The sequence below is a fragment of the Asparagus officinalis genome, chromosome 6, assembly GCF_001876935.1.
Source record: "Asparagus officinalis chromosome 6, Aspof.V1, whole genome shotgun sequence".
Lineage (NCBI taxonomy): Eukaryota > Viridiplantae > Streptophyta > Magnoliopsida > Asparagales > Asparagaceae > Asparagus > Asparagus officinalis.
This window is the reverse complement of record NC_033799.1, coordinates 18,126,774-18,153,458: the sequence shown is the minus strand read 5'-3', so window position 1 is coordinate 18,153,458 and position 26,685 is coordinate 18,126,774. Positions and strand designations below refer to the sequence as shown.

Here is a 26,685-nt window from a genome sequence, read left to right as displayed (position 1 = left end):
ATCCAGGTAACATATTCACTTTGATCCTAACTAAGTGCAGAACTGAAAATGAGTATTTCAAAGCAACCAATCACCCATTTCGTATATTATGGACTATTTACAATGAAGTTAACTAGGACAATTAATGTAACAACTAACAACTAAGTAGGACGATTGAGATAAAATTAATATAAATTCAACTAGCTAAAAAGCTTGAAATAGTAAAAGTCAACTCGTGATTTGTTTCAATTGATGAAAATTTAACTCATGGCTGGCTAATATTGTAAACCAATTTAACAATTATTCCATTATATAGTGACTCATTATACCCAACCTAAAATTGATTAATTATTGAAATAAATGTCACAACATCACAAATATCTTTACCATGTTCTGGTTTGCATTATGTATTTTAACATTTTAAGTGGCAAATACCCACAGTCACGTCTGGTACAAATCTGTCGAAACTCCTGATGTGTTTTGCTATCCCTCTCTCTCTCTCTCTATATATATATATATAGAGAGAGAGAGAGAGAGAGAGAGAAATGGAGAAACTTGGTACCAAGTTGCTTCAAGCAACTTGGTAGTGATGTGACCTAATCTTGATCCTACATCTACATAGGAGTTGGTGAAGGGTGGTTGAGGCTCTATCTTTGAGGTGTGATGTAGGGTCAAGATTAGGCCACATCACTACCAAGTTGTTTTAAGCAACTTGGTACCAAGGTTCTCCATATCTCTCTCTCTCTCTCTCTCTCTCTCTCTCTCTCTCTCTATATATATATATATATATATATATATATATATATATATACAAACATATATATACATATATACAAACATACATATACATATATACAAACATACATATGCATATATGTATATATACGTATATGTTGTATACATATACGTATATGTATATATACGTATATGTTGTACATATATGTACGTATACGTATATGTACATATACGTATATGTACATATACGTATATGCGTATATATACATATACGTAGATGTACGTATATGTATATATATGTATATATGTATACACAAACACGCACGTGTTTGATTGCTCTGATATTGATTTAATAAGATCTGTTAAGGATTATATATTTGAAGTTGGAGCAGTTTGCTAGTCTGTACGTAGGGATTAATAGTCTTGAGTTCTTGCTCATGATTTTCCTTAAAGAACTATTTCATTCTAAGAATAGATACACATTGATAACTATATATTGATGGCAGAGTCGAGAACCTGAAAAAGTTCAAGAGTGAAGAGGGCGATTGCCCCACATTGGTGTGCACAGACTTGGCTGCTAGAGGACTGGACTTGGATGTTGACCATGTTATCATGTTCGATTTCCCATCAAATGCTGTTAGTGTTGCCTTCTCTATTCTTTTAATTTTTGCAAGTAGCTCTTGACACATTATTATTTTTTGGGGTTTTTGTATGCATATCTATTATCATGGGTATTTGCGAAGTTACCCCAAAGTCTTAGTAATTGAAAAGCTACCCCCACAAAATCATTCAATTTTAGAGGGGAGAAAAAAAAAAAAACTTCAGATCAACAAATCATCAACTTTGATGGGCTGATTTAGCTGATTCATAATTGCAATGTGAAAGTGTCAAGAAGTTAAATTCTTACCCACCCATATCCAGCAAAGCTGGTGATTTTTTGATTCTGGGGTATTTATTTCCCAAAGTTGATGGTTTGGAGGGTAGTTTTGCAAATACACATGATTTAAGGGTTATATAAACTCCTCTTTTTTCCCCTTATTGGAACCCTATAAGTAGGCTTTTTTTGGGTAGTTTATAATTTGGCTTTACCTTATTGTCTAGATTGATTACCTCCATCGAACTGGCAGAACTGCTCGGATGGGTGCTAAAGGTATGCTACCTTCTCAGTGTCTTTATGAATGTCTTGATTTTAGCTTCTCATAAAATAACACATTTTTAGTTTAGAAGGATGATTGTGATAACATGAAAGTAGATACACACGTATAAGTTGTATTGTATAGAGGGTAACATACAAGTTTGCATCTATCCATGAAAATACACAGTTGAACGTTTGTATTGATGATCAGAATTGTTCTGTCGGTCTATATGTTTAAAATCCATGAGAAACAAAGCTCAGATGGATTAGAAACTATTAGCCTATAGACTGACCCAAAAAAAAAGAAAAAAAGAAAGATATGTTTAGCCTATACATCTCATTCTAAAAATGAATGTCCTAGAAATTCTCCTGTGTTCGACTTACAGATCACCAGACCCATACTGATGTGTTTTTTCATTTTCTTCAGGAAAAATCACAAGCCTTGTCACAAAGCATGACCTTCGCTTAGGCACTCGAATAGAAGAGGCCATTAAGAAAAATGAGAGTCTGGAGTCTCTTACTTCAGCCAGTGTTAAGCAAGATGTTATCAAATCACAACAGAGTAATCAAAAAGCAAGAGCCTCTACCATCACAACACCGAAGACAAAAAAATTTCTCGGATCCTCAAAATTTGGTAGGAAACCTACTACTCAGGCATCTGCTCGTAAATCAGTCGCAGGTAAAACAGGAAGAAGATCAACATCTACTCAGGCTAGTAATAGTAAGCCTGTTACCTTCTCAAAATCGAAGAAATCATTTAATGTTGACATGAAAAAAGATTCGTCTAAGGGTAGGAAGTCTGGTGTTGTAAAGTCTCCAGCTTCCAAGCTTAGAGTTGTTGGATTCAGAGGGAAGAGTTCTTCTGGGGGGAAATAATCACTATAAGCAACTTGATTTTGTTACGGATGAAGCATTCTGGAATCCTACATTGTAAATATTGAAGCATGTGGAACATTTTTTTTCTTTACCTTTTTTTTTTTTTGCTTACTATGTTATTTGAAATTTTCTTTACCTGTTCTGATCAGCTTAGGTAAGACTTGGAAATTGTAACGGTCTCGTCTCAAGCATGGAAATATTGTTTTTGGTCTACTTTGGATATTATTGTGTATTACGTTCCCTTTCATGGGTCAGACCTCGCTCCTAATTCAACAGTATTATATTTGTAGTCATTATCATATATTCTTCCACAGTTGAATGCAATTGGCCTTTTCGTATCGTAATTACGTGCACTTGAGACGTTCTATATCAGTTACATGCAACCCGCACATTTTTGTATCAGTTGAAGTCGTTTGTTTTAACGTAACTAATAGATATAATTGCAACTTTAAGTGGAAACAAACCAAATATTTATAAATAGTTTGGGTTTTATTCGCTCAAGTATTTGGTCATATTCGATTCCATAGTCCATTTATAATTAACAAATATTTTTTTAGAATTAGGTTAAAAAATAAACAGAATTTTACCATTGTATATTCGATTCATTTGTTTAACAAACTATTTGTTTATATTTTATACTTTTATTCCTATAAATTTTGTTTATTACATTTTGGGAAAATTATGTTTAGGCCCCAAAAAAATAAAAGCGTTGTGGCCAGGCCCCCATGCTTTTTTTTGTGTGTCAAAGCCCTTATTACATAAAGCACTTATTTCCAGCCCATGTTTAAAGTTCCAAGACAGCACAAAGAGAATTTTTTTCAGAAACCCTAAATTGCCCTCCTCTCTCTCTCTCTTCTCTCTGTTGGCCTTCTTATTTTGATGATGTTTAACAAACAATTTATTACTAATGTTGTTTGTCTAGTGTTTGTGCATTCCTATGTTTTGTAGACAAACAACGTAGTTGGAGGATGGATGGATTGCGCCATAACGATCATATCAAATGGAGGTTGGCGGAATTGTGGAGTGAAGCATCGTGCAATTCAAAGTTAAAGATCAAGTTCAAGCTTCATCCGCGAGTTTACCAAGTTGAGCTACATTGAAGACTAGATCAAGCTTGGGTAACTTAGTTTAGGTTTTGTATTATGTGTGTTAAGTACGTTAAGCTCAATATCTATACACACACATTATATTGGTTTTCATATATATATATATACATATGTTTTTGGTTTTATAGTTTTCGAGTTTATATATGAAACAAATGCATAGAATTGGAAAATACTATTTTGTTTCATGCTTATATGTATATATATGATTTCACTTAAAACAAGCTTATATTAAATGAAATCATATTTAGTGTCTTGAATATATTGCATAGAACATGCAATTTTATGAAAATGTTGTATTTCTAGGTTATAGACTTCATAACAATAGTTTACATCTTTCTTCAAGTCTATAAAATCATTTTGTAAAGTTTCAAAAGTTGGTTTAGCCAAAATGTCAAAATTCACATGTTTATATTTTCATGTTTTGGACTAGTTTGTAAAATGATAATATTTTTCATTTGGGAAGTCCTTTTTTGATAACCAGTCATTGTAGCATGTTTATTATCATGTTTACAATCATTCCCCAAAGTTTTATATTTTTTGGATTTTATTTGATATTTTTAATCAGTGTTTTAAAATCAGCTTTGTTTTCTGGGATGTCAGTTTTCGGTCGACCGGTACGGTCGACCGGTCAATTGACCATTCGTCAGTATTTTTCCAGAGAAGAGAGTTTTAAAACTAGTTTAAGAAAGTTTTAATCAAGGGTTTAAGTTTGTTTAAAGTGTGTTTATAAGCTTTTAAGCATTTGAGTGTTTTGAGTTTGTGAATTCAATTTCACAAGAGCAAGTGGAGATCATCCTTGGTGTTTGAGCATTCATTCTTCTCCCTCTCTCTTGTCATCTATAGAGAAGTTTCCTTAAACTCAATTCTAGCATTTTATAAGTTTTGTTCTTAATTTCATAAGCTAGATTTTATATTGAGTTTATATTGTTTTCTCTCTTTGTTCACACATAACCTATTGAGCTTATTATATTTACATTCATAGTATAATTTGGGGTTGTGGGTTTGTGACTAAGAGTTGTGCTTAATTGAGTTCTCACCTTGTTAGAGAGAACAATCATTTATTATATTGTGCTTAATTGTGAGGATTCACTTGTAATACACTTGTACACCGAGAGAAGTGTGTGGTGAGAGACGGGGTCGAATCCAAGAGGAGTGGCGTCGGTTGACGTGCCTAGGGAGAGGTTGTAACCGAGCACTTGAGGAGGAGGACACGGGCTAGGACCAACACTTAGTGTGTGAGGTGTGATTACATAGTGATTGTATTGTGAGGTGTAAACGTTGTTCGGGTGAACGTAGAAAACACGGTTGAGATAGTGGAGATCTCCTCGAGGTGAGGAGCGGAGACGTAGGTCGTGGGGACCGAACTCCGTAATCATATTATTTGTTTGTGATTGCATTGACGCACTTACTTTTATGTTCATATCTTATATCGCCTTTGTATATTGCTTGTTGATTATATTGCCCTCCATCTAGTTTAGAGTATTTACCCTTGTGTTAGTTTTATATCCTTGCACATACATTGTCTATATCTCTTTGTTAGGATATATCTTATTGTTTATATATCCTTACATATTTCTATCATATAGGATATATCACCTTGTGTATATTGCATATTCTTGCATATAACTCTTTGTATATCTATCTTGCAAGAATAATCTTGTTAATTAGTTTTAATTGGCATTTAATCGGATTAGGTTAGCATAAGACCCTAATCACCCCCCTCTAGGGTCTAATACTCTCTTCTCTCTTCTCGAGCTCAAAGCTCAGCCATCTTGAGAACCCAACTTCAAAACCCTAGTTTTCAGTCTATTAAAGCTTAGTTATCTTCTTGAAGACCAAGTAGCCAAAGCTTTTTTTTCTTTTCCTTCTGATGTCATAGGTAGCTAAAGCCGTTGAGAGCGTAATCCCTCTATCAATCCCCCAACAGAATCCTCTATCAATTCCCCAGCAGAAGAATCGGTGGCAAAAGGAGGAGCTTCGAGAGCTTGAAGAGCAGAAAGCAGCAATAGATAAACTCGCAGAGACCGACGTTAAAAGGGAGCTATGGTGTGGTCTCGGATTTATATTAATACAAACAATTGGATTGATGAGGCTTACATTTTGGGAGCTCTCATGGGATGTAATGGAGCCGTGGAAAAGTTCATGAAGGCCTACAGTTTTGATCTTAATAGGTTTAATGAGCTCAAGAAGGGTTGTGCTGCTTCTTTGGTTTCATTTCCTTCTGAGGGTTGTGCTAGCTTTTTCTGTGATTGCCGTGGAAAAGGCATGCAGGTTGCATTTTGAAGTCATTTGCTTGGTGCAAAAAGAGTACTGAAACAAATTACATTACATTGTTAAATCAAATGTCGAAAGAACCATTTTTCAAATAGTGATATTGTTCTTATGGTATGTGTTTTCGTCTCAGTGTTGGGCCTAATTACTATCTGCTTAGAGTTGCTGGAACTGAATTTCTGAGTGAATGTTGCAATTGTAGATGAGTGCAGATGGGTTTTGGACTCCCGCACTCTCATCGTGGTAAATTTCAAAAACTGTGATGGATTTTTGGAAAATTTAACAGGTTCAAATGAAAAGCTACATGTTTACTTAAATGACTACATCCGTGACCTCCGCGCCCTCTACGGCCTAATATTCACCCTCTGCATGGGCTCCCGTACTCTCATCATCATCACCAGTGCCGAGCTGGCCCATGAGGCCTTCATCACCAAAGTGCAAGTAAGTGTGTAATGAGTGTGTACAAACTTCATTGGGGTGATTATCAATATACTGTTTATATGTCAAAAATCGTTGGTGTAGTATGTTAAAAGCTTTGTTGCTCATTCCTTGAGATGTTTCTGATTAGCATTGTGAATTTGAATGATTGTTGGTTTTTAAATATAAGCGGCTTGATGCAATGAAATTGATGCTGATAGCATTTAGTGTGAGATATTTTATACTAGGTTGGATTTGTTGTTCGGCCGTGTAGCTTAAGCACTTTGTGTATGTGATAGCTTCAAAGGGGGATGTGTTTTATATACTTGTTATATTTTGGACTTGTGAATGGTGAAACTAGATTGGAGATGTTTAATGTGGATATCCTGTATGAATTTTTCGTGCTTTATCATTTTTCTTGTGCCTTACTTGCCATTCAGATACTGGGTCCATAGATTGTTCATGTTTCATTCCCCAGCTATGGCAATTGATGTTGATCTGTGGTCTTATCATTGAACATACAGTTTGTGGAACTACTTTAGAAACACTGACATTAAACATATATGCAAGTTAACTACAAGTTGATCTTTACTATGACTTGTATGTATAATTTTAGTTTGGTTGGTCTGCTAATATGAAGATGACATCCACCAGCATTAAGTAGAGCTTATTCATATCATAAACTGTATTATATGTTAGTTCTCCTCGTAAATTATGTCAGCTTTTACCATTATATGTTAATTCTCCTCGTAACATATTAACTTTCAGCTGAACATGTTAATTTTCATCATAATATGTTAACTTTCACTGTTACATGTTAACTTTCATAATAATATGTTAACTTTCAGCTAAACATGTATATTTGTAGCTTTTACTATTTTGTGTCTCTCTTATTGTGGGCTTGGTTCATGCTATTGTGATATTTGTGTCTCGGTTTGTGTGTGAAGTGAGGTGGGACCTGAGCACAGTTGATGATTAGTTTGAGAAGTTAGCAAAATTGACAGAATGTTTTGTTGTAATCTTTATTTGAGTTTCAGCAGCATTCTATAACAGGAAAAGCTAATATTTAATATGTACATTTGACAAGTTAACATATTCAGTTGCATGTTATCATATAATAAAGAAGGAAGGTGTGTAATAGTGAAAGTTAACATACTATGTTGAAAGTTAACATGTTCATAAGAAAGTTAACATATGCAGATGAAAGTTAACATATACAGCTGATAGTTAACATGTTCACGTGAACGTTAACATATACACCTGAAAGTTAATATATACAGATGAAAGTTAACATGCTCACGTGAAAGCTAACATGTTCAGGTTAAAGCCAACAAGCTTCATACTTCTTATGCCAAGAATCAATTTCTCACACATGATTGAGTACACACCAAATTGTTGATCCTCCAATTATGATTTTAAGCATGTTTAGGATCACAATAGCAAAATCACTTACAATATTTTTCCTTTGTATTTAAGATTTCATAACCAATTCCCTCAAACATACTTGCATATAAGGCAAATTGTAACCTTAGTGAGTCTCTAATCTAGAAATTAGATATGTCCCTCAAACATACTTGCATATAAGGCAAATTGTAACCTTAGTGAGTCTCTAATCTAGAAATTAGATATGTACAAAACATACTCTTTCCATCCAAATGTAACCTTAGTGAGTCTCTAATCTAGAAATTAGATATGTACAAAACATACTCTTTCCATCCAAATTGTTTTATTTGAATGAACTTGTACATATTCACATGACAACCACAACTAACATATCACATACAATCACAATAAATTACACCAAAATTGATCACTAAATAGACACAATACATTTCATTAATTTTTTATCTAAGTACAACCAAACCATAAGAACACATAGTATAATCAACTGAACAATGAAACATGACACATTACAAGCAATTCTGGAGAAACTATACAAGAGTAAAGAGTACAAACAATCCTATTATAAAAATTAACATATTCTTCCTATTTTCTTTTGCAAGCTCACTCATTCCCTTCCTCCTCCTCCCCCCCTTGCGTACAAAGCTAACATTACCTTCCAAGAAACCAGGCTCTTCTTAGGCATCGAGTCAAAAAACCCACGAGCAAGTGCAACGTTAGCATCCCTCGCATACTTATCAATCATCGAATTCCACGTAACAACATCCCACTTTGGCATAATAGAAAACAACTCCCTCACCTTCTCCATCATTCCCACACTCGCGTAGCTCCTATCATAGTGTTCCAAGAAACCAAATCATTATCACGCATTTCGTCGAACAACTCAAGTGCACCCTCCACCATCCCATTCTTGACACACCTATCGATCATCGAGGTCCAAGTAACAATATCAGCCTCCTCAACGAAACCCTCAAACAACTTCCAAGCGCTACCCAGATGGCCAAAGCAAGCGTACATATGAATCACCAAGTTCCGAACATACAAATCTCTTCAAACCCCAGCTTCACGATCTAGGCACACAACAACATCTCGTTGGGAGCAAGACCGAGGTGAGAGAACAGCTTGGCAAGCAGAGGACTTGTGAATTAAGGAGGAAGGACTTGATGACGGCGTTGATGATGAATGCGTCGGGGTTTGGGGGGAGAGAGAAGAGGAAGGCAGCGAGGCGAGGGGAGGGCAGAGAGAAGGCGAGGTGTTTGATGAAATGTCCGACGAGGAATGGATCGTGATGGTGACCGGAGGTGAGGAACCGGGCGAGGACTTGGGAGAGAAGGGGAGGGGAGTGGATGAAGGAGACGAGGGTGTTGATGATCGGCAGAGGGTTTTGTTTTTGTTGAAGAGAGGAGAGAGAGAGAGAGAGAGAGAGAGAGAGAGAGAGAGAGAGAGAGAGAAAGCAAGGGCAATTTTGGGTTTTCAAATTAAGTTGCTCTCTGTGCTATCTGGAGAATGAAAAAGGGGTTGAAACATTATTACTTTATGTAATAAGGGCTTTGGCACACAAAAAAAGTATGGGGGGCCTGGTCACATCGCCTTTATTTTTGGGGGGCCTAGACACAATTTTCCCTTACATTTTTCATGCATACCAAAAGATTGTTACACATATGGTCTCATGTATATTGTTTTTAATTTTTGAATACTACAATTTATCATTAGGTTACGTATCTCCTGGTTGGATCATGTTTGGCTGTATTGCAAGACTAGGATAGGATGAGGAATATTACCGAACATGAACCGATTAATTTGCAGCTGATGATTTAAGTATGAACTGAATACGAATATTCATGTACGAACTAAATACAAATACGAATAGTGGGGATATTTGATTCGAATTAGATTCGTTTCTATCCCTAATTGCAGTTGCAAAAGGACATCTGGTTGTAGCTGATGATCATGTCGCTTTTCCATCAATTACGTGCAATGAGATAATTTTTATCAGTTGCAGTTATTTATAAGATAGCGATTAATAGATACATGCAGTTGCAAAAGACATGTACTTGCAGGTGATGATTTCTATGATTTAGGAGTAACTATGCCGCATTTGCAAGTTTTGAATACATGAAGAGTTTAAATTACAACTTCAATTACATCTAAACCCTTATAAAAAATATAAAAAAGCTTATAAAAATATTTCAAAGCAATCATTTTTAATACCAACTGCAATTGCAAATATAAACCCTTATAAAAATATAAAAAACTTATAAAAAATATTTCAAAGCAATCATTTTTAATGCCAACTGCAATTGCAAATGTAAGATAGGGTTTTAGAAAATCACCTTAATTTTTGTCCAAATTGACGCTCACCATCTTTTGTTTTTATTTTTGATCAAAACCATCTACATTTGCTTATATATTTACAGTGTCATAGTTTTTAGTATTTTTTGTTAAACAAAAATCTAAAATTCCTATTATACCCTCCAATCTTACTTAAGAGGTGGAAAAAGAGGAGGAGGGGAAATGAGGTTGGCGGTGATGGGCCGATGGCGGAAGAGGAGGATGGGAGGAGGTCGGTAGAGATAATGGAGAGGGAAGCGGAGGAGGAGAGGAAGAAAGTAAGGATGATCGGCTGCAGAGAAGAAGAGAAAGAGTGGCAAATTTCTTTGAGGGGGCTCCGATAATAGGTAGAGAGTTGAATTTGATTCTGTGTTTACTCAAGAAGAACGATCCTCCTTTTATAGGGGCCAAAATCATCATCTCCACCCCCTTATAATTTCCCCTGAGAGATTTCCCCCGAGAGATATTCTCTCAACAAACTCATTTTCCACATTTCCCACGTTTTTCACAACTTCAGAGCTGTTGATTTGGTCACACAAGATCGAGTCAAGGTAACATATCCTACTTGACCAAATTAACCAAGTAACATGCCTCCCACTATCCGTGAGATCAGATGTTTCTTCTTACCATTACTCTCACCATTCATAGAGAGTAATTTTTATTTTATTATTCATAAAATTTTACTTGGACTTATTTATTCCTAAGTCTCATCAAACTTACATGCTTGATGAAAGATTCAGCTGGTATTCCTTTTGTCAAAGGATCAACAATCATATTTATAGTAGGGATATAAGTCACTTTGACTTCTCCTTTTTTTATAATATCTTGAATATAGTGATACTGGATCTCAATATGTTTTCCTTTGGAGCTATTCACGCCACTATTGATAAAGCTAATTGCTGCTTGATTATCATAATAAATATCAATATGTCCTTCTAACAAATTGGGATCTAGATCAATCAAAACCATCTTATCCAGATAGCATGTGTAGTTGCTATATTGCAAGCTATATATTCAGCTTCTTGCGTATATCTAAGAACACACTCTTATTTCTTGCTACTTTAAAAAACAACTCCTCCTCCAAAGATGAATAAGTGTCCCGAAGTGGACTTTCCATCACACCTCCGAAATCAGCATCGAAATAACCGAGGAGTTCAAACGAATCGGCTTGATAAACTAATCTATAAGTCAATGTACCTATGATATACTTCATAATCCTTTTAACAGCTTCCCGACGTGCTGGTCCTGTATTATTTTGATATCGACTGACTATACTTACAACATAAGCTATGTCAAGTCTGGTGCACAACATTGCATACATCAAGCTTCCAATTGCTTGAGCATAATGAACATCTAATGACTTTTGCCCCTCTCCACAACTTTGTTCTTTACATAATCTCTTTTCCATGACCAACGGAGTTGGTGCCGGATTGAAATTCTCCATTCCAAACCTTTTAAGAACGGATCTTAAATATTTTTCTTGGTTTAAACTTAACATTCTAGACTTTCTACCTTGAATTATTTGAATTCCAAGAATATATGATGCATCTCCCATGTCTTTCATCTTAAAAATTTCATAGAGATCTGCATTGATTTTATTCAACATTTCTATGTTATTTCCAGCGAGCAATATATCATCCACATATAAGGATAATATAGTAAATTTTCTCCCACTTTTCAAGACATATACACAATTATTTTAATTTATTTTGAATAAAACTAAGTTTAGTGACTGCATCATGAAATTTGAGATACCATTGTCTAGAAGACTGTTTTAAACCGTATAGAGACAAGTTTAGTGACTGCATCATGAAATTTGAGATACCATTGTCTAGAAGACTGTTTTAAACCGTATAGAGATTTTATTAATTTTCATGAAATTTGAGATACCATTGTCTAGAAGACTGTTTTAAACCGTATAGAGATTTTATTAATTTGTAAAATTTATGTTCCTGTCCTTTCACCTGAAAACCTTCAGTTTGTTGCATATATATCGCTTCCTTCAACTCTCCATTAAGGAATGTAATTTTAACATCCATTTGGAATAACTCCAAATTAAGATATGCAACAATAACCAAAATAATTCTAATAGATGTAAATTTAGCTACAGGAGAAGTTTACAGGAGAATACATCTACTAAAAATTTATTCCTGCCTTCTGGTTATAACCTTTGGCAACTAACCGTGCTTTGAATTTATCAATAGATCTATCAACATGATATTTCTTTTTGAGCACCCATTTGCATCATATGGCTTTTTTATTTTTCGGTAGATCACACAACTCTCATACCTTATTCTTTTCTATAGAATCAAATTCTTCTCTCATGGATTCTATCAATAAAGCTGATTCATGTGATTTCATCGTATCAGAAAAGGTTAAGGGATCTTGTTCTTTTATATTTGTATCTACCGAGAAACATGATGACTCATATGAATACAAATAGTAATCATCCATCCATGAAGGTTGTGTTCTTGGCCTTTTGTTGCCTACAACTGGTTGATGATGTACATTATTTTCCATATGCATTTCATCATTTTCAAGGTTAGGTTCATTCACAATATCAGGGTCATTAGTGAGAACAACACTGTAATAATCATCATCTATTACAGTTAGAGGTTCTGTTTCCTCTCGAACTTGTTCCTCTTCCTCTAGATTCTCTAGAAATATAGCATCTCTGCTTTCAATGACCCCTTTTTCTTTATTATAGAACTTATAACTTTTTAACTTTTCTGAATACCCTATGAATCTATACTTTATTGTTTAAAATCCAACTTATCTCTAAGTTGACATGGAATGAGAACATAGGCTATAGATCCCCACTTCTTGAGATGACTCAAATTAGGTTTTCTCCCATTCCATAATTCATAAGGTGTAGATACAACTGATTTGGTAGGAATTCTATTTAGAATGTAGTTTATAATTAACAATGCTTCTCCCCAAAAGTTTTTAGAGAGACCAGGATGAGACGTCATTCATCTAACTACATTCAACAATGTTCTGTTCTTTCTTTCAGCAACACCATTCTGTTGTAGTGTATATAGCATTGTTGTATGTCTTTTAATTCCATGCTGAATATAATAACTTTTAAATTCTTTAGAGTTATAATCCTCACCTCTGTCAGTTCTCAAAATTTTGATTTTCATTCCAAGTTGGTTTTCAACTTCTGTCTTAAATCTCTTAAAGCAGTCAAGAGCTTCTAATTTTCTGGATATAAGATAGATGTGTGCAAACTTAGAATAATTATCTATAAAAGTAATAAAATATTCTTCATTACTATGAGTTTTGACACTTAGGGGATCATAAATATCTGAGAGTATCAACCCTAAAAGTTCATTGGCTCTTTGTTCGCCAATAAAATATTTTCTAGTCATTTTACCAGTTAAACAATATTCACATGGTAGCAATTGAACATTAGATAGTGCAGGAAGTAAGTTCATTCGGATAATTTTTTTTATTTTTGAAATACTAGCATGTCCTAGTCTAGAATATCACAATTTAGACTCAAAAATATAACATGACAACTAGTTCAAATTCAAAATTTTATTATCAGAATTATTATAAACTACTGGAAGAATGCATAATTTATGCTCGGACACATATTATCCCATAGCATACACTTTATTATTCTTGCCTATAGAAACCCGGTTATTATAGAACCTAACTTCCAGTCCTTTCTTCATCAAGCTGGGAATAGAGATCAGATTGCATCGAATCCCTGGCGTATAGAACACATCTTTGAGGACAAGAATACTGTCCCCAAGACCTAATCTATACGAACCAATACCTTTTATATCGAGATATGTATTATTTCCCATATAGATTCTCTGTTCTCCTTTCTTCAGCTCGTTGAATTCTATGACTCCATTCTTGTCCTTTGCGATATGTCTAGTGGCACCAGAATCGATCCACTAACTGCTAATATCCGTCATCATAGTATTGTATTCCGTGAACAAGAATACTGTCCCCAAGACCTAATCTATACGAACCAATACCTTTTATATCGAGATATGTATTATTTCCCATATAGATTCTTTGTTCTCCTTTCTTCAGCTCGTTGAATTCTATGACTCCATTCTTGTCCTTTGCGATATGTCTAGTGGCACCAGAATCGATCCACTAACTGCTAATATCCGTCATCACAGTATTGTATTCCGTCACACCGACGAATTCTCTTTTGCTAGTACCTCCTTGTTCTGGATGCTTATAACCTATCGTATTCTCCTGTTTTTTACATTGTGGGCAATTGGGCTTGAAATGCGCGAACTTTTCATAATTGTAACAGGCTCCGTGGGGGTACTTTCTTTCTCTTGAATTGTTGTGATTTCGGTCCTCGCGGTTGTGGTTTATTAGAACTAAGGTTTTTATAGCTTCTAGCATTATGCTTATAGTGGACATAATTCAGCTCTTGCTATACCATATTCAGTTCTGGTTCTTTTTTACTAGCTATTAAGTCTTGTTCTATCGCTAGGTGCATAAGAAGAACGATGACAGATTTAACGGCAGTGTTTATTCTTAATGTGGTGGCAGCCACAACAAGGGAAGGAGGGAGACTATTCAAAATGGTTGCCACTTGTATTCTTTCCCGGATTTTGGTCCAAGCAGAGGATAAGTCCTTAGCCATGAAAATTATCTTATTTATATGCTCTACGACATTGTCTCCCTCTTGCATACGATAATAATTATACTTATGCAAGAGGAGTTGAATGTTAACTTTAGAGGCGGTGTCATATTTTTCTTTTATAGCATTCCACATATCGAAGGAAGTCTTATAAGTTTCAAAAACTTGATTAAGTTATCCTCCATGAACATGAGCATAAAGCTTTTTGTCTTTTTGTCTTTCGACTTCCACTATTCAAACGCTTTCTTTTCTTCAGGGGTAAACTTATCAGTAAGGGTTAGAGCAGTGGTTTCGATTACATCATCGATATTGTCATGGATAAGAGCATGTCCTATTTTTCTATACCACATATCATAATTACTGCCATTAAATTTGTTAATTTTTCTTAGTTCTGATAGAACGAGTTTACTAGCCATTCGGTAGAGAACTAAAACTAACTGTTCCGAGTTAATGAAAGAGGGTCCAATTTGAATGAGATTGTCACTCTGCGGTGTTGATTGGATCAACACTTGTCAAAGTCGGTTCTGTTTGAATTATGAAGATTATCTACTGTGTGAAACCAGCTTTGCGCGGTGCCCTCCACTTGGATAGGTGAAACAGGTCTTCGCTTGGCCCACACAATATTAATTTATAAGTGTGAAAACAGCATACACTACTGGTCAAGCAAGCCCAAATACAAAGGCCCAATAAGCTAGTAAACAATAAGTTGGATCTAGATTATGAAACAACCAGGCTATGAAACAATAAGGTGGATGCAGAGTACTAAACATCCAGGCCTAATAGGCTATGAATGTAGGTAGATGTAGCCGGCTATGAACAAGCTAGGTTGGATGAACAATAGGCCGGTATGAATAAGGTGTATGGTGAATATGTTGTAGGCTATGATTGTAGGCCATCTCTTAACTTTGAGATATTAATATGTTGAGAGTGGGTCGCCGGGTGGATGGAATGGGCTGTACGCTTTACTTTAAAGCTTGAAAAAATGACAGACAGAGCAAAACAGAGAAGAAGGAAACACCGACTCTGATACCATTGATCGGCTGTAGATAAGAAGAGAAAGAGTGGCAGATATCTTTGAGGGGCTCCGGTAATAGGTAGAGATTGATTCCGTGTTCACTCAAGAAGAACGATTCTCCATTTATAGCGGCCAAACCCATCATCTCCACCCCCTCATAACCGCCCCTGAGAGATTTTCTCTCAACAAACTTATTTTCCACATTTCCCATAATTTTCACAACTTGAGAGCTGTTGATTTTGTCACACAGGACCGAGTCAAGGTAACAAGATGGAGGAGGAGGGAGGTGGAGGGGGAGGAGACGAGGGAAAGGGTTAGGGTTTGAAAAACCCAGGGGTCAAAAAGATGATGGAGGAGATGAGGAGGGGGAGGGGGAGGGGGAGAGGAGAGAGAAAGGAGGAGGTGGAAGGGGGTGGGGGAGAATGAGTTAGGGTTTGGAGAAATCCTAGAGATGGAATGGATGACGAAGAAGGCGGAGGAGGAGAGGGGAGAGAAGGAAGTGGAGGAGGACGAGGAGGGGGAGAGGAGAGGGAAGAGGGGGATCAAGGATAATTTTACTTTAAATTCTTTTTAGCAAAATAGTGTTTAAGGCGTGACATTACAAACATATAAGCAAATGTATTTTGATCAAAATAAAAAATAAAGATGGTAAATATCAATTTGGACAAAAATTAAGATAATTTTTACGTAAAAAGCCTATAAAATATTAAAACCTAGCCAAACAATTATTATAACTACAAATATAACTATACGTGACAACAGTTAGAACAGCTACATCACGTGTAACCAACAATTGCATTGCGATCACGGTTGGCATTGAACCAACAGCTCATTAAAGTACAAAGCAGGCTTGATTTTGAGCTTGCGGGTTGCCAGCCTGAGCCCATTTTCAGTCCTACAACCCGACCCGTCAACAGCCCAGAACAACCCTCCCCCTCTTCTTCCCTCGGTTCAATTTTGCCTTCAAATGTAAACCCAAACTTTGTCCCAGGGTTCAAGAGGAAAAAAACAGTCTCTTCCTCGACAATGGCGAGCTTCCTCTCTCCATCCTTCTCCCTCTACACGCCAATCCCATCCAGAACCCCAAAACTAGGGTTTCTCAAGTGCACCAATCAAACCCTCTCATTTCGTCCCAAAGCCCTCAGCCTCAAAATCTCATGCTCTCATAGCCCAAATTCTTCACTTCTAGCATCCTTTTCCCAAAAAGCTTGCATCTTGATTGTTGGGTCTCTTCTTCTCATGGGCAGATTCAACCCCAAGCCAGCACTGGCTTTATCTAATGCTCCAAAAACTAGTTTTGATGAGAAATTGGAGGAAAGAAAGGAAACGCAGAAAGAGAAAGAGGGGGATGAGGAGATGTATGCAAAGATTTTGGAGAGGAACCCAACTGATGTTGAGGCTTTGAAGGTGGTTTTGTATGGGAGGATGAGGAAGGGGAAAATGGCTGAGGCTGTGAAGTTGGTTGAGAGATTGATTGAGTTAGAGCCTGAGGAGGTTGAGTGGAGATTGTTGGAGGCCCTTTGCTGTGAGATGATGGGGGATTTGGGGAAGGCGAAGAAGCTGTTTAGGGAGATCTTGAAGGAGAGGCCTCTGTTGATTAGAGCTCTGCATGTGAGTTTTCCTTTGGTTGTTTTGCTTGTTTGGTGCTTTTGAGAATGCTTGCTTTGTGTTTGATGAAATGGGTCATAGACTCATGCAGATAAGTTACTTGGAGGTATAGTATTTGAATTAGATACGACATTGATATGCATATTTGTAGTTGGTGTTGGAAGTTAGAATAGATATAAGGGAAGGGACTTTAAACGATATAAAGTTATGCCGGTCCAAATTCTATCAACTGCGATTTAAGATAACAGATTAAAATATATCAGTGAAGCTCAGGTTCACTCCATAAAAGGGACGGTCAACCTACAATATAGAATATGAGTAACAATCTACTTTATTTATAACACTTTCTAATTGTTTGTTATAAATTGTCATATTAAGCTTGTTCATCTCCTTCTAATTATTTCTATGTTATCTTCTAGGGTGTTGTTTTCCTAGACACCACCTTAAAAATAGGGTCATTTTACAAAAAATCACCTTTCATTTTCAATTAATACGTAAACCACCTTTAAACTAGGTTTTTGTTCCAATCAACCACCCTCGATCAAAATTGTCACTAGAATTCCAAAAATACCCTTAAAAAACATGCATTGAAGACGTGTGACTCACTTTGTTAACATTCAACTCTATTTTGTAAATAACCCTATTTTAAGGTTTTTTTTAGGAAAAAACTCTTTTTTTGTTTCATGGCATTTCAAAGTCTGATCAAAAGTTTATAGTTATATCTCCATTGACTTATCCTAATTTAGTATGCGGCTAAAAGGTCTTTTACCCGCATTACTTACCTTATCTCATGTATATACATACATCCATACATATATATATATATATATATATATATATGTGTGTGTGTGTGTGTGTGTGTGTGTGTGTGCGCGCGCGCGCGCGCGTGTGTATGGAGTGGTGACACATACGTGTATCACAAAACTCGTGATACATACATGTGTCAAGAGTGGTGACACAGAGTTGTGTCTAGACTATAAAAATATAAAGAGTATAAGCACACTTAACACCTGAGTGTTTTCTAACTTACACACTATCATAAATGTTTAATCATCATCATGATTAAAATCTAAGATTTATTATTTAAGCCCTTTAATAGATCCTCTCACATCCATATTGGACTATTAGATTTTTTTTTCAATTATATTTAATCGTATATATAATGTCACAAATATGTTCTGTGATTTGCCCCACTTTTTTTATTTGTGTCAATATTGTTTAATCATTTACAAATAAAATGATAATTTTATATGTGTTATAAAATAAGTGTGGACATATATAACGTTTATCGTAGTGTCATGACATTCATGTTCATGTAGCTAAAAAAAGGAGAAAAAATCACATATTTCTAGATTTGTAATATCGTTGGAAAAACAGTACTGGCAATCAACAATCATCCGCAAGCGCAGATTATCACTTGGATCTTAAACAAATTCAGCCATTTTCAAAAGAGTATTTTTTTAATAGCGGGAATAATTCTTCTATCGAGTTATAGCTAAAGAAGTATAAGTTTCATAATCCAAAATACAAAAGAACCGTGCGGGTTCCATATCTCCTATGAGCTCATTGCCCTAAACCAACTTGTGCACCTAAATTCGAGCGAAACACTTTCCAAATCTTCATACACGTCTGCATTAAAATTCTAATCAGAGAGCAATTGTAATTCATATTCATAAGTACGCATGGCATTCCACACCAAACGCTTGTCTGAGTTTTTTAACAAAGCCAAACTGAGCCAATACCGCTCAAATTAATCCCACGCGGATTGGATAAGCCACCAAAGTTCATTAATGCAACGAGACGATGATTGTTGAAGGTATTGGCACATGTGGTTAAATTTGGAATAAAACAGATAAACTTGTTAGGAAGTTGAAATGTTGTATTTTAAAACTTTTTCAAGTTTAGTTGTTGTGCGTTTATGAAACAATGTGCTTATAGCAATATTTGGTCTACTCCGGTACAAAGATCCCAAAACCAAACTACTTACAGGAACATCAGTATAGTATACCGGTGTACACCAATCAGGTACTATCAAGATCTCCTCGATCTATAAGGCAAAGATCTCCTCGATCTATCAAACCTTTCGGCCAAAACCTTTCAGCTCAGGCAAAGATCACATCAATCTGTTAAAAACCTTTCGGTTCAGGCAAAAGATCTTTCGATCTTAAATAACTTTTCAGTTCAGGCAAAAGATCTTTCAATCTTAAACAACCTTTCGGTTCAGGGCTATGTTCCTTCGGCCACAGATTAAAGCTTGCACGCTTTCGGATTCTGCAACAGCAGCACAACAGCACAAAAGGCGTGTTTATGGATGTGCACTTCACGTGGTTAACTATCAAAATTATTTATTTTTTGCTTTATTTTCTCATTATAAACCAGTCATATTTATTTTGAGTCTAAATATGTAAACTTGAATTATTATATTTGCCATAATATTTTTAAATAAATTTTTGATGAAATGGATTTGTGTGTTAAATTATGATCAAATTTACTTTTATATAATTGGATACACAAATATTACTTTTTTCAATTTGTACAGATCAAACTTCATGCAATATATTTATTTATAAGACCATCGATCTCTAATTTGTTTGTTTTAGTTAGTAAATGCAATGTTAAGTATGAAGAAAAATACAATAATTTGTTGTTGATGGATAAAAATATAAATAAATTTCTACAAAAGGAGCTTGACTTGAGAAAAAATATTATTGTAAAAGTAAAAAATAATTAATAGTAAGATGATTTGTATAAGCTTAGCACAATACACATACTTTCCTCCGGAATGCAAGAGATCTTAATTATTGAAAGATTTAAAATAAAAAGACAAAAAGTAAAGATGAATGATAACTCTAGTATAATTTTATATGATAAAAGCATTCACATAAGTATATAAAAATACTATAACATCTTCCATGAAAATCTCTTCTAAAGTTTCCTAATTTTACTCAAATTAATTAAGCTATAGTATATGTTGATGTATGGAATCACACAGTCAAATAAAATGAGTTGATTAAATTGACGGAGGTCCGCTAATTCTCCGAATGACCGGTTTTTGAGCAAGTTATTCTTTTCTGCACAAGTAACAAATCGTAAGAGGGCAGTGTGTGATTCCCTGATTGTTCCGCTGATGATCAAGTCAGCGAGCCTCTTGTGTGAAGAAGTAAAAAGAATTGTAGTAGTTCTTTAGTTCAGAGAGTAATGAGAAAAAGTTTACCTTATAATTAAAAATAATATCCTCTTTTATAGTAGGGGCAGGAGGGTAGAAGGGTAATTTCGACCGAACATGAGCTGGTGGCCACGTTAATCTCAACTTTACAGGTGTCGGCTAACGAGTGGAGAAGAGGTTACTTCGACGTTTAATGCGGAGTGATGGGGGGTGTGCGGTGACAACGTGGTTCAATTTGTTATAAATACTATTAGAGGCAGAGGAATGATGATGCCCATAATTTATTTAATGATATTTATTGTGAGATGATTGGTCATCAATTCCCAGAAGGGGGCTCGAGGCTCGAGGTGTTTTGTCGTCTTTCTGCTCATCAGATGGTCGAGAAGTATCACTTTTTGAGTCGCCATCGCAAGGTGTCAGCCGATGAGTCGGCCGAGTGGAGTGGTTAAGCAGTCGATTTAACTAGGAGAAGGCACGTAACGTCTTTTAGATCGTCGACACGTGACGCCTTTCGAGTCATTCTCGCAAGATGTCGGCGTGTCAAGTCGACCGAGTTGGGCCTCTAATTGTCTTGAAATATTGGCTTGATTATGCATAATGTAGACACTTGTCTGTCATTGATTGGAGATTATTTCTCATCACTAAAATGGCTATAATAGTATACAAGATATAATGTACTTTATTCCTTCTTTTTCATATTTTAATTGAGCCAAGATCAATCCTTCTCCACATTTATTTTTTCTGGCAATTCTAGAGTAATGTTTTCATTGTCTACATCAACTAAAGCTGGATTTTTTGTGCTATTATATTTCCTTTGGTTTGTTCATCTTTTATCATCTCATCTAACTTTGCCAGGATTTGAATATCTGTCGGATTTTAAACAAAAACTTTTAAAAATACGCACTCTAATTATTTTTATGTTTCAATGAGAATATTTTCTAAATTTATTATCTAAATAGTGCTAGGTATCTCTTTTTTCTCTACAATGAATTCTTTTGCTATACATCCGATAAGAGTTTCTGTTGCATCAAATAAAGACATTCACTGTATATGAAAAAGAAAGAATGTCAATCTTATTTTTTTTTCTTACAGTATTAAAAATGAGTATCATAATACTATTTATCCACTGTCATGATTTCTCTCCTATTGTCTAGTTTGTTATATTTTGTAACATAGATGATCACCGGCTTCACGTTAGTTGATATTGCAAGAATATATTTGCATGTAATTTTATAGTTAGTTTATAATTCCACAAATTTATATGTCATTTTGTATTGAAGATTAAAGTATGAAAATTTATAATTACATATTAATTTTTCTTGCATCTTCCATTGAAAATGCTTCTTTGATTGGGTCAAAGATATTTAATATATTCTCCAATTAGAATTCAGTTGGTGCTTCTTTGAAATGGATTTGTCTTTTGTCAATGTTAAGTCAAGTGATTCATGGATAATTGTAAAATCTAGGTTTATTTCTTTCACTTCTCCATTTGAAATGAAAATAACTTGATTTTTTAAAGCATATCTCTAATCTTTTTGATAGTCTCTCTGTACATAACTCCTTGTATTTTATTAACCTGTGAATATTATAAACATCAAAGGTCAATGTTTATAAAATATAATTAATTAATGCTAAGCTATATATTATATTTTATTTGGTTATATGTAAAATAGTCTTTAATTAACTAATGCTACTTATGTATTTTTGCTACTCAAAGAGTCAAAGTTATGAGTAAAATTTTATTCAGTTATTTTAATTTATATAGTCATTCTAATTTTTAATCTATTAATATATTTTTCTAAATTATACATCTTAAGGGGATATCTTTAATCTAATAATTATTGCTTTTTTTTACCAACAACAACTTGGATTATTTTAAAACGCTAAGAAGGTCTAGTAAAATCTTAAATTGAAAGTTAAATTTACATATTGAGAAAAAACGATAATATAATTTCTCTTTTATTTGTAATTTTTTCAAATTTTAGGGGTTCTTGTATAATGTTGAACTTTTGAAGTGTTGTCTCTAAAAATTTTAAAACTTTGAGTGCGTTTTTTATAAATTTTAAATTTTCAGTTGGGCGCTACTAATTTTCATATTTCATATGTTGGTGCTAAATTTTATAATTTTTGGATACTTGTAGGTTTGAATTGTTGATGTTAAATTTTGAAACTGTGTTATTTTTTGTCAAATTCATATTTTTAGGGGACTATTGATAAATTTCTAGATTTTTTGTGTATAGGATGTAACATTTGAAATTTTAGGTATGTTTGTAGTTTTGAAATTTTGAGGGTTTCTTTGCAAATTTTGAAACTTTGTGCGTTTTTTCACAATTTCAAAAGAATAAATTATAAATAGAGTTTTATTTAGATAACTATTGTAATTCTAATTCTAAATAGATATTACGTTCTAATTACCCACTTCTTTCTTCGATTCACTGTTGAATTTAGTAGCCAATAAAATGTTGCAGTATATGACATCTTTGAAATGGATTATTCTATTGATGACTGGATATAATAATCGTGGATAATTCAATTGAAAGCATTCCTCATGAACTTGGATCTCTATTTAGTATGGTAAGAGAATAAAAACAGAATAATTAGGAATTGAAATATATATCATCTATAAAATGAGCCCTACATATTCATGTGCTAACAAGCAATTTTCTCTTTTTATCAAATTTTGAGTATTTTTTTTCAGATAACCGATTGCACTGGATTAATATAGTTCACTGCTAAAAAAAACTATAATTAGTTCACGTGGGATGGGATTAGGGTCGAACAAAGTTCACGTGGGATGGGATTAGGGTCGAACAAATATAAGATTGTTATAGTGAGGTTTAAATTTAAATTGTTGAGCGATGGGGGATAGGACAAATACGACATTGTTGTAGTGATAGTAATGTTAAATTGTTGATTCATGTAAGATTAGTGTAGAATAATTAGGACTAGGATATGCTATGATTAAAATGTAATGTTCAAAATATTGAAGGGTAATATTGACCGTATAAAGCTTTTCCTGAACTCGTACTTTTAAAAGGAGTATGATATATATATATATATATATATATATCGATTTCTGGAATAGCAGAGTCTAAATAGGATTTATTTGCAAGATATTGCAGAATAAATAAATCATTAAGTTTGGTGCTACTTGAAATTAAAAAGCTATTCTCATTGTGCGGTTCTAAGAAGATTTTTAACCGAGTACAGTCTTACATCGTTGTTTAGAAAGCTGGATCTCAACAAAGAACTTTACCCAAGCACTTTATTTGCTTGGCAAATGATTTCAGTTTGCCGGAACAACAAAAACCACCCTGTCATCTGTATTTGCTTCTATTTGGCTGTCCCACTTCACTTTCTTTGTGAGGAAAAGAAATTTGCATTGACTTCTGGTGAAGCGGTGGCATATGTTACCTAGCTACTTCTAATATGGAGATGCACCCGTACCCGACACATATCATATCCTTACTTGTACCCGACACTCCTTGGACACTTCTTAAATATTTGCATATATTTAGTCAGACATGTACCCAATTATACAATGCATGTTTAATTTAAAATGCTCATCATACACTTCTTGGATATGTATTCTACACTTCGTATTAATTTTTTAAACTTGTTGGATGAGGGTCGAGTTCGTTTCTGCCTTAAGAGCTATGATTTAAAAGGGTCGTTTGCATATATAGCTCAGAACTATGATTATATCCCATGAGTGGCAGCCCTGTCCCCATACCCTGCCTTTTAAAAAATTTCCATGTACCCGCACCCATACTGGTGCAACTTAGGCAGCCTAACTGCCTAAGGGGATTTTACAAGAATGTACGTTGTTAATATATGCTACCAATTGTGCCATTTTTCAAACTAAAATAAAATATCAGATATGTTGAATTCCTTTTTAGAAGAAAATTTAGTGTTTAGTAGATGCTTAATATTTGAACTGTCTTCTAAATATGATATTCTGCCAAAAAATATCATGATGTAAAAAAAAACCCTATATTACATCAGTTGTTAACTATCATAATATTTTATAATATAGAAACTGATAACTCCAACTATAGGGATTGGCACTGGCTATGCATAAAAATCGTGAAGGCGCAGCTGTTTTTGAAATGCTGAACAAAGCTTTGGAACTTGCACATCGGGAGAATAGAGTTACAGAAGAGCGAAATATAAAGCTTTTGATTGCGCAAATGCATGTGGTCAAGGTATCAATATCTTCTCTATGCTTTATTTTTTACGTGATTGTTAGGTTTATATGGAGGAAACCTATTATGACTTTAGTTTCACTTTGACCGCCCGTTGAGAATCTTTTTTATGCCGTGCAGGGTGACTTGGAAGAGGCATTGAAGCTATTTCAAGATCTTGCAAACCAGAATCCCAGAGATTTTCGGCCATTTCTTTGTCAGGTTAATCTTATTCTGTGGTATATTGACTATATGGTAATTGCGGGTAGCCCCCTCATATATACTTTTGGTAGTATTAGTCGTCTCTCAACTCACTTGGGATTGACATGAGAGAAATATAAATTGTAGATGATCCAATTGGGAAGCGTATTGAAGGAATAGATGAGGGGGTCGTCATCTTTAATTTAACCTTGACAATATCATTGTTCTTATTTCCTGTATGTGAATTTTAGTTTAGAGATATATTAGTTAGTCTTATTTCTTTTCCTTTTCGCTTTGACGTCCCCAAATTAATTGATTGATTCGTGTTATTGGTTGGTCCTGCTTTAAATAATAACTTATATATGGAGTAAGATCTGTATTGATATCACCACTGACTACATTTGATAAATTCTAACAGGGGATCGTATACAGCTTATTAGACAAAAAGAATGAGGCTGATGAACAGTTTGAGATCTACCGCAGCCTCATTCCCGAAGAATACCCACAAAGAGGCTTCATCAACGATGTTATATTGGCCGCGAAAACAGAGTCACGAGAGAAGCTTCAGAAAGATTTTGAAGCTGAGTTCTCATACAAGAAGTAAGATCATGGTGTTGGAATGGAAATCGTGTTAAGAGGAATTATCGCATTGGTGAGGGTCAAGGGAGCTGTAAACTTATCGCTGGTTTTGCACGAACGCCCATGAGCTTTACATACGGGGTTCCCCCTCAGCCTGCTTCGCTAAAATGCGGCTGACTGACGGAAATTAGTTCAAGTTGTCACGTGCTTCACAAGTAACATGTTTTCTTGACAACTTCGTCTTCTTGTGTTTTTTTCACTTTCAGCGGGAGCTTTTTAGGTTAGAATTGATTAGATACCAATGAGGGTAATTTAGAACTTTCATACTTTATGTTAATGTTGTTTACGACGATTTCAAATAGCTCAGGAGGGTGTGTATAACTTTGAAAGTTCACGAGGGCTTTCTGTTAGTTGCAAAGTTTAGAGAGGTTTTCTGCAAAACACCCCAAGTTCACGGAGATTTTGTGAAACTTATCCTATATCGCTCTTGATTGCCCGAGTTTCAAACAATCATCTCTATCAGCCGTTCCGTTAACACAGAACAATTTATACCCTTTTCCTATGTAAGTTTAATTTTATTGAACTCTAGGATCAAAGTTAAGTATCCAAAATTGTTATCCGCTTTAATTTTGGTAGTACAGAGTTTTTGTTTTGCCCAAAATATCACAAAGTCGCTTCATTTTTCACTTTGATAGTCAAAGTTCTTTTTTCTCAAAAAAAAAAAAAAAAAACACCTCAAAGTTTAGCAAATTTTAACTTTGATACCAGAAATTAAAAAAAAATAATGAAATAATTTTGATATTCCAAATGTCAACAAAATTTAATTTTGATATCCAAAGTTCAATAAAAGAGATTAATGGGTATCCTTGTCATAGGAGGGGATTTCCTCCTATGTCGCCTCTAAAATCACATGATTGAGCGACATTATGGATGATCCGCTCTGTTGAACTTGATCTACATATTCTAAAACCCCAACACATCAAGTTTGGGGTGAACCCGTCGTCGTTTGACCCTTCATCCACTCGTATCAATTTTAACGGTTTTGAATGAATAGAACTTTTCA

At 34.7% G+C, this 26,685-nt stretch overlaps 2 protein-coding genes across 2 annotated transcripts in view; both read left to right on the top strand.

Annotated features, from left to right (window-relative positions):
* The window catches only part of LOC109844922 (DEAD-box ATP-dependent RNA helicase 39), a 9,621-nt gene extending 6,649 nt beyond the window's left edge, over positions 1 to 2,972 (top strand). Inside the window, 3 exon segments of the mRNA XM_020414095.1 lie at positions 1,221 to 1,350; positions 1,816 to 1,864; positions 2,277 to 2,972. Of these exon segments, the coding sequence (XP_020269684.1) occupies positions 1,221 to 1,350; positions 1,816 to 1,864; positions 2,277 to 2,725 (628 nt within the window). The 3' untranslated portion in view covers positions 2,726 to 2,972.
* On the top strand, positions 16,813 to 26,082 carry LOC109845304 (protein SLOW GREEN 1, chloroplastic). Its single transcript, XM_020414542.1, has 4 exons — positions 16,813 to 17,495; positions 24,717 to 24,863; positions 24,984 to 25,064; positions 25,462 to 26,082. Exons 1-4 carry the CDS (start codon positions 16,911 to 16,913, stop codon positions 25,645 to 25,647), a joined length of 999 nt encoding a protein of 332 aa, XP_020270131.1. The 5' UTR covers positions 16,813 to 16,910; the 3' UTR covers positions 25,648 to 26,082.

Coding starts and splice junctions, on each gene's coding strand:
- LOC109845304 (XM_020414542.1), top strand. CDS start 16,911: ATGGCGAGCTTCCTCTCTCCATCCTTCTCCCTCTACACGCCAATCCCA. Junction 24,864..24,983: donor CGCAAATGCATGTGGTCAAG/GTATCAATATCT, acceptor TATGCCGTGCAG/GGTGACTTGGAAGAGGCATT. Junction 25,065..25,461: donor TTCGGCCATTTCTTTGTCAG/GTTAATCTTATT, acceptor AAATTCTAACAG/GGGATCGTATACAGCTTATT.